The 9,372-nt window shown below is 45.8% G+C and overlaps 1 protein-coding gene across 3 annotated transcripts in view; it reads right to left on the bottom strand.

The window, feature by feature from the left end:
• The window catches only part of LOC138304451 (histone-lysine N-methyltransferase, H3 lysine-36 specific-like), an 833,106-nt gene extending 823,737 nt beyond the window's left edge, over positions 1–9,369 (bottom strand). For 2 of the 3 annotated variants that reach the window (XM_069244519.1, XM_069244517.1), the window contains exons 1-2: positions 9,265–9,369; positions 7,921–8,713 (exon numbers count right to left, since the gene is read on the bottom strand). In XM_069244519.1, coding sequence (XP_069100620.1) covers positions 7,921–8,709 — 789 coding nt within the window. In that variant the 5' untranslated portion in view covers positions 8,710–8,713; positions 9,265–9,369. Of the gene's footprint in view, positions 1–7,920; positions 8,714–8,900; positions 8,995–9,264 lie in introns of those variants that run through there. The other variant, XM_069244518.1, reaches the window with a different exon arrangement.
• Positions 9,370–9,372: the final 3 nt, after the last annotated feature.

The raw sequence follows: 9,372 nt of genomic DNA on the forward strand, positions 1-9,372 counted from the left end.
AGTCAGCCATGCTTACTCAACACCTAATGGTAAACATTGCTGCATCCCTCCCATCTTTCATTGCTTGGGAGAGGGTGGCCTGTGGCAGCACTTGCACAACTGTATCCCACACTGTGTGGGGAATAATCGCCCAAAAGGCTTGGAGTGTTCACCGACCGCATTGCTAGGCTGGCTGAAGAAAACATCTTCTTTCCAAAGGCCTTTTGGATTCTCTGACCAAGGAGCATCAGGGAATGCACCATGAAAAGTTTAGGCCCAGACCACCAGGCTCTCAGTAGTGGGGTGTTGGCTGAAGACACTTGGGTCACCTGGGGCGGGTGATGATGGTGCAATTGTTCTGTTCACAGGAGCCCCTGTGCTGGGCTTAGACTAGGTTCCCAGCAGGACATCAGTCAGTGCTTCGCTGATGGGGAGCAGGGGTTTTGAAGGGGAAGCTCCAGGTTGAAGCACTTCCGAAAAGTGGTTAGTCTTGACCACCATCAATGGAAGTTCGATGACCTCCGCTGCCCTCTTCACCACCCTAGCATATGATGGTCCCTCCTCCGTAGCTGGGGGGGGGGGGGGGGGGGGGGGGGGGGGGGAAGGTTAGCAAACCAGTATCTGGAGATGTGTCCAGTCCACTGGTGTCTCCAAGTTCCTCATACCAGTCCAAAGATGTACCTAACTAGTATTCTAAATGGTCCAGTGACCACCTCCCATTCTTCTCCTAAGCCTAGCTGCTCTTAAAATGACCCTGTTTGGCCAGAGTCGGCAGCGAGTGATGCCATTCCCACTCAGAGCCATCAGGGAGGAGAATGGGGCTGGTGCTGCCGAAAGCATTGGTGTCAGGACAGAAGATGGTCGCAATGGCAAAACCGGTGCAGATCCGGATCCACAAGACCCCATCCGACGCCAGAGCAGACCGGGCGCAACGTAATGTGGCCTCATCTAACTCAGAGGGCTTGAAGGCGCTCCAGATGGGTCAGCCCACTCAAAGACAAGGCACATGGCTTTGTAAAACTTCTTGGGTGAGTGGGAGTCACTTTGGCGCCTGGAAATGAGGAGAGATGCGAATTCGGGCAGAACAGCAGCTCTGTGGAACTGTGCCTGGAACGCCAATGTTCTGAACTTGTTGCGTCCACCTAAGGATGAGGGGAAGTCCAAGACCTCTTCAACTTCTTTTGTTTTTTGGGCCTCTTTCCCAATGTCCTGAGGACTACCAGTGAGAGGAAGCAGGCTTGAGGCTCTTGGAGTGGTCCTGCGACACTTTCTCAATCGGGACCGAGACGCCCTATGAGTCACGCAAAATGGCATCAACTACCAGACCACAAGCAGCGTTAGGGACTGCTCCCTCACGCCATGTGGCCCCATGGCCCGGCAGTCAGAGCACGACTTCGAGCCATGGTTGTGCTCAAGGCACCTTATGCACACAAGATGTGGGTCCATTACCGATATGCCACTGTGACAGACGTCACACAGCTTAAACCTTACCCTACAAGATGACTTCCTCCACACTTCGAAAACAGGCAACTAAAATGTCGCAAAATCCTGTCAAAAAGAGACAGAGTGGTAAGCTCTTTCTCCGGATCAGCACTAACTGGTACGGAAGGAAAAACTGGCATCCGCCTGCTTGGGTAGCTGTAGCACCTATATAGGTGACCACAATGTCACTTCCGGTGCAACGCTGCACAGAACCAAACAAGGCCACATGATGGCACACAGGGATACTGCTCACGCAAAAATCTTTCAGATTCAGTCTGACGCATCGGAAATTCAAAACATAAGAAATCTGTAGCTAGAAGCCTCTCTCAGAACTCTTCCTTCAAAGCTCTCACTAGAGAAGGTCTTACCCAAACTCACACTTGGTAATGTCTCCCTCACAGAAGGTATCTTCACAAAAGCATTCAAGACAGGCCAGGGAATCCTACTCCTAAAAAAAAAAAAAAACCCTACCCAAACCCTGAAAACCTCACCACCTACCAGCATATACATCACCTACCCTTCACCAGCAAGACAAAAGATGTCTACATTAAACTCCAAAATCACATTAATGCTAATCATCTTCAGCACAATTTCCAATCGGGCTTCAGATCATGCTGCAGCAGGGAGAAAGCTACTTTACACGCTGTGTACACTGGCCCACTAGACAGAGATGAAGAGGAGCCCAGATTCTTGAGATAGCCTTCAACAGTCAACCATCACATCCTCATCAAAACCACTACACCAAGAATGCGATTCAATGGCAACGTCTTTCACTGCTATTTTTCCAACCAACACCAGTTTGTTCATATGGGCACGGCCAGAACTCAAAAGATCCCCATCAACTGCAAAGTTTACCAGGGTTCAATCCTGTCCCTTCATCTTGAACACCTGCATTGAGTATACTGGGGATTTACTCACAGGTAACAGCATCAAAATTCACCAGCATGCCAATGATACACAGCTCTGCTTGAAAATCTTTTCTGCTCCAGACATCCAAGTCTTCAAAGATTGCCTCTACCTCATACAGACTTGGTGTACATTCCCTACCTGAAGTTCAACTCCATCACAACTGTATTTCTCTTATTTGCCAATAGCAATAAGCAAGAAGTAGTATCAGTATCAAAAAAATATTTTCGGCGCGGAGGCCATAAAAGGTAACATAAAAAAATAATGCAACAAAGTAAAACAATTCACAAAATCCCCAACTTATGAGTCTAAAATAAACAAATTGTTAAAAATGAAATATACATGACATCCATGCATAAAAACGCCAAACTAAGTCTCAGAACAGATAACATTTAGATGGAAAACTAAATATTATACAATACTTCGTCATAGACCACATCAGCAAAACAAAATTGGTTGAATGAAACTTGAGGAGCACAAAACTTGGCCCTGTGTCACCACATGACAACATAAAATGAGTGAGCATGAAAACCACTTGCCTGCTCAGTTTTTAGAATCCTGTGGGCCACTTTGTGTTCTCTAATTTCCTACTTCCGACAGAGTGGGAGTATCCAGAGACATCTGTAGGGCCCATAAGCTGGACAAAAGAACATGAAATGTTCAACAGACTATGGGGTCACCACAGGCTGGACACTGCCCATCAACATTCATCAAATTGTTGATCCATTTTACAATAAACGACTCAAGGGGAAGCGTCCCATAATGAAAAAGCAGATAAAAGCAACCAGCCTGTGAGGGCTCAATTTAAAAAATAAACTCATCCCAATGGAGGGTGTCCTTACGTAACAGAAAAGCATCTGTCAATGCACTACGGCTGGCTCGAGACTGCATGAGGGTATCTTTATGCTGCCAGTACAATTAAACACCAGCTTCAGTTACTAGTTAGAGTGGAGCCTCTACCGGGTTGTTCCATAGATTGGTCAGCCCTATCTGACTTAACTTTGCTTCGACAGGATTTCTTGCAGACCTTCTCAATAAGCAATGAGCTTAGGCATAACCCAGATCCTTCTCCAATAAAATAAAATACAAAATAAAAAAATCGAGCCCCACTCTATCCAATATGGGTCTCACACCTAGGTCCAGCCTAAGGGCCAACAAGGGTGTTCTGATAAGAACATTAACCAACGAGTGCATAAAGCGATTCGCCACTATATCGTGAGCGGGCACCTGAAGGTAGCCCCATAACTCAGCTCCATAGGTGGCAGCCTGATAATGTACTTGCAGTGGCAGATAAACATGATGAAAGGAAGAATTGTAGGTCATCCTAATTATACCGTCCACCCTTGCTCAAGTGTTATACCCTACGTTGGGTAATGAGGACCTGCCACCCTAGCGTTCAGAAAGGGTAATGCCCAAGTAGGTAAAGGTGCAACCTCTTTCAAGCGGGATCCTTACAAGTTTTGGACAGGCACTGGCGTGTGGCCCGGGCTGAATATCATATATATATATATATATATATATATATATATATATATATATATATATATCCAAGAAAGAAGCGACTCAAACAGATGATCTCATTAAAGAACAAAAATATATTTCTACTACAACGTTTCAGCTTCCGCCTTGTACTACCTGAGGAAGGCGGAAGCTGAAACGTTGTAGTAGAAATATATTTTTGTTCTTTAATGAGATCATCTGTTTGAGTCACTTCTTTCTTGGATATTACATTTTCTTGTGGCTCTTTGTATCCTTTGGGATCCAGATTTTTGCCCTGGCTGGCTGTTGTTTTCTTGTGATCCTGCATCTTCCAGTGTATATATATATATACACATACATACACACATATATACATACACACACACACACATACATACATATAGTCTTTCCAACATTGATTTCCAAACCCCAATCTACACAACATTTCTCAAAGCTATTCAAAAGCCTGTGCAGGCCCATGGAGGACTTACAGAGGAGGAGAGTGTTGTTGGCAAACATGAGGGCTGGAATCCTCAAGTTCACCAACTTTGGGGCATCACTATCACAAACACACAGCATTCCATAATGGAGACAATGTATATTTCTTTACAAGATTTTTCGAAAAATCACCGATTAAAAAAAATAAAAAAAACTTGTAAAGAAAAGGTACAGTAATAGGAAAAACTTGCCTTACATTGCAGCTGAATAGCTGTAATGGTTACGATGTAAAAAAAAAAAAAAAAAAAAAAAAAAAGCGAAAAACTTGAATGTGTCAGTTAAGGTGAGCAAAGCATCATAACTCTCCCTTGGTGCACTACTCATGACCTCACGTCACAGATCACAACTGACAACAATGACATTTGGGTGACATCACCTCACCCCTGACTTAACTGATGGTCATTGTATTTACTAATCACATAAAAATTACTTGAATAGAATGATACAGTGTAGTTGGGGGGGAGGGGGTGGATCTCACAGCGTGTGGCATGCTTCACGAAGCATGCAACCCAATTTGGGGGAGAGTTACAGTCCTCTTGAGAAAAGTTTCTTCTGGGGCATTTCTGTACAACAACAAAAAAAAATACCGACATGAACGAGTTGAAGTTTCTCTAATCTAGACCACTTACTCACGCTACACTGTATAGTGGCATCCCAAGAATTATTATTGTGCCTTTGGTTTTCCTTGCAAGAATTTAATGTGATATCTTCCAAATACTTCCTCTCAGTACCAATTGCTTGCTATGTATACATACATCTATGGTTAAGGAATCAAACCTTTTATTTACAGTGTTATTTACTGAAAGCTTAGGCCACAGCAGGCATGATCTCTTAGCAGGACAATACATTTGATGTTTGCAGATCCAAATGTTTTTTTTTTCCAAAGTTCATTAAGGTAAATTGACAAATATGCATATTTCAAAATCTTTTGCCTGTCGATTGGGAAAGACATTCTATCAGAACTCTTATTTTTAATGCTATGTATGGTCATCAGACAGATGTTTAGTCGAGTGCGTTATGTGACAAATACCGTACAGTAGTCCTAGCATTATAGTCAATAGCACGCTACATTCTGTGGTACTTTGGCCGTTGGTGGTTTGACTGTTAACCATATCAGGCCAGTGCTAGTTTGGGCAGCTCTATTAAAAGTTTAAGTCCAATCACATAGTGATGTATACCAGCGCCATCTTCATGAGATTACATTTCTTATTGTCATTAATTAAAGATAAATGTGTTTCTAAAGCAGTGTTCTGTCTTCCAGACTCCCAACTCCTAACTCCCAAGTAAACATATACCAGCACTCACAGCCGGTTCCACACAGTTTATGTTTGGTGGGTCTGTCCTATGGCGCAAAGCATAATGCTTGTTTCTACTCTTTATTGTGTCACTCATAGGCAATGCAAAGACACACGAAAAAACAACCATGAATGGTGACTGCCAGATTATGCCACAAAAAGGTTATTTTATGACCCTCTGGAATTTGCAATTTAGAACTGCACAGTGGTGCTGCACTTTTCCATGCTACTTTAAGTATCAAAGATAAATTATTGTTTAACAATTATTTCCATCTTTTGAGTGCTTAACAATAACTTAACAACGTTTCTCACTGAATATTATAATTAGGTTATCAAACACAAATATACACTGAAGAGGGACAATTAGCCTATGTTGTAAAGGGCTGTCTGAACTGTAGAAGGGTAGCCAACGTAATCCCAGAGGGCTGGGCTTCATGTTAGATTTTTAAAGCTTCCATCCAAGATAAATGTACATTCAATGAATGCGTTTGGAGCTCAGTTATTAAGTCATAGTTATGCCAAAAAAAAAAGTCTCTATATAGTTAAAACAATTGTGGTGATTATATGTCGGTGCGGCTATATGAACAGTTAAGGATCATGGAGCTCTGGGCATAGGCAAAAGTTGTATGGTTTGAAATGGACATAGAAGCAAATACACAATCAAGATACAAAGGTGCTACAGCTGTATAGGCATAAGTCTACTTCAAGTGTATACAAGGGTTGTGGCATTACAAATTAATTCGGAGGAGCAATGTGGCTTAGATTAGTGTACACATTATCACGATATAAGCAGAAGTGAAAGAAGGGTCAGAGATGCATTGAAATGGGTGGATGTAATATTCAATTTAGGATTTGCTTCAGTGTGGCCTTACACGTCTCCTTTTGCCTGGAAAAGCAATGTATAAAGTGGAGACACTAAAAAGCACAAGAGTGTTATAACATCAGTGTACGTTCCTGTTATAAGCTTAGTAGCTCTGCCATGGTGAATCTACATGGAGCATTGTTGTGTTCTAGGCTCCAGCTGCAGAGCCTGCATTCCAGGAATGTCAGTTGGCCGCTGACTGGCTAAGGGATAACCACGCTCTGGTCGTATAGACTAAGCTTCAATAAACTACGTTATGATAAAGTGCACCTCAGAATGCCTCTGTGAATGTGCAGATTATTTCATGTGAAAGCACGACAGGAGGGCACAAGAGAGGCAGAACTGTGCATGGTCGTGGGGCATTTTTTGTACTGCACACTAAATCAGATAAACTAAACTATATAAAACTGTGGCAAAATACAAAATGAAGCGGTAATCCAACAGCTACAAAGTGAAACACGAGCCGCTTTTGCGTGTTTACAATACTGAATTAAAAGCACCCCTTCTGCGGTCGAGCGCACTTTGCTAGGTGGTGACCCTCAACACAAATACAGCTGCTCAACTGTAACACAAGAGGGAGAAGGGAGTCTCAACGCCCGATAACGTGGTGGTCCAGGATTTAAAGAATATTCACGTTGAAGACCAACTGCCTCCGTTCTAGGACACCGGAAACAGAAGTCTGACCAGGGCATATCAGACATGCCCACAGACACGGTCGCATACTGCCTGTCACAATTCTCCGTGCTTATGGCAGGTAAGTGAGCAGCCAGGGCCTCAACACGTGGCATGCATGACTAGTACAGAAAAACAAAAACAAAAAAAATCATCTTAAATAACTCAGTGGTGATATTGGCACACATACAATAAGACACCCACCCCAAAGCTTTGGGCTTTTAATTTGGAATTTGGTTTTAACGTGAATAGTAGGCAACCTTAATTCTTAAAATGCGCCAGAACGATTATTTATTTAGAACTATAAATCTGCCTGTTGTCCACCTTTTAGACCAGAAATTACTTATCATGGTTCCTAAACTTAGAGGGGCTGCTAAAACGTCTCTTGCGATAAAAAAAGCCACACAAAAAAAAAAAAAACACACATAACATAGAAAATTGACGAGAAAAGAGCTACTTGCAGAAAACCCTTTTTGCACAAGGATGTCACGTCACAGTGGGGAGGGGGGAATCTGCGTTTAGTGTTTACTCCAGAATACAAGCATTTCTACTAGGGACCTTAAGGAGAGAGAATCTACTGAGACGGTGGTTTCGAGATCCCACGGGAAGCGACTGAAGTACAAGTGCCCGCCCACTCTGGCCTGCACGCACTATGAGTGGTTGCGCTCTTTCACATGAAACATATTCCCAAACACCCACTGAAGCTAGCTTCCAAAATTACCAAAAAAAGTACCAAAAATCGCTTACAAACTGCACTACTGTGGTAGACGTGGGGCTGCTGATGACGACCTGGTTCTCGGGAGAGGACATCAGAGGGTCAGGATCTCCGTGGTCCTGAGGGTTGTCTCTGTTAGGCGAAAATGGAACAGAGGACACCGTAGTCACGTCTAATGGGATGCAATCTGCCAGAGCGTTATCCACCAAACAGGGGCCTCCTGCAGGGTGAAGGAGAGGGTCTGTGGCAGTCCCGTTTAGGGGAGAAGTGTTCAGTTCAGTGCCCACTTGCGCTGCCCCTGCGTCGGTGCCCTGTGGGTGTTTGTGTTTAGTTCTCGGTTTCCTTGCTTTGGGAGCTTTCGTGATGAAGGTTCCTTTCTCAGCGGTGCCTGCACGGTCGGGCATGTCCGCTGCAGCGCCCAACGGCTCCACGTGCAGCAGCAACCCGTTTCTGACAGCCTTTGACATCTTGAGGGTGACCTCGGGGGGGAGGGGGCACGGAAGGGCCCGGCTGGCACACAGTACTGCCGATTCAAGTAATTCCAAAGTGCAGTGGTTGGTGGGGTCCTGGGGTCCGAACTCAACACCATCCCCGGGGGGGTTCAGACTGTCCCCGCTGATCATGGAGGCAAGGTCCTGCAGTCTGCGGAGCGGGATGTAGCAAGAGGCGGGGTCCTGTCCCTGGGCAGGCCTGGGGGGCTCGGCCAGACATCCATTGAGGGTTTCTGGAGAGTCCTTCCCGTGGGGGGCGTCGCTTCCACCAACACCAGCACGCTGTTCCGGGTAGGCAGCTCGTAGGCCTGGTCCATGCTGCGCAGACATCCACCTGGTAGAGAGAGACAAACACAGCGTTACAAAAGGCTCAACCACGATGGCAGCCGGCGCAGCAGGCCTGGCCTGCTTGGCCAGAGTGTTGCGTGCGGGCATACAACATAGGGGGCATGCAGAGAAACGGGGCGTGGGGTCGGCGCCTGGGGGGCAAAATTATATCACGGGAAGGAGCAGAGTAGCACCTAGTGAGACCAGCTGACTCCACCCTGCCGTGCAATCACCCCCCCTGGCTGCAGGATGCGGGCAGCTGTGCTCAGTAGCCGAGGCTGCGCTGTACACATGTCCCCACCCGGCAGCGCACAGCCACTGCACGGCCCGGTGTGGCTCGTTGCAAACACCCCCTTCATCTCGAAGGTCTTTGGGTTGTGTGTGTGGGGGGATGCCCTTATCGCACTCTACTTCTCCCCTTCCCGGAACGTCTCCCCGTCACACTGCACCTCCAGACAGGGGTACTCCGTGCAAGGCCCAGGTGCGCTTGGCCTTGCAGCAGGCCCCTCCTTAACGGTGGCATTACCGTGCACACGTCCCCCCCCCCCATGTCCTCACCGAGCCGGTGTTCCGTCGGTCTCAGCTCCCCGTCTGGTTGAGCTCTACCGACTCGTGCGCGCATGCGCACCATCGTACGCATGCGCACTATGCACTTTCGTAATCATC

Source organism: Pleurodeles waltl, chromosome 7 (genome assembly GCF_031143425.1).
Source record: "Pleurodeles waltl isolate 20211129_DDA chromosome 7, aPleWal1.hap1.20221129, whole genome shotgun sequence".
NCBI lineage: Eukaryota > Metazoa > Chordata > Amphibia > Caudata > Salamandridae > Pleurodeles > Pleurodeles waltl.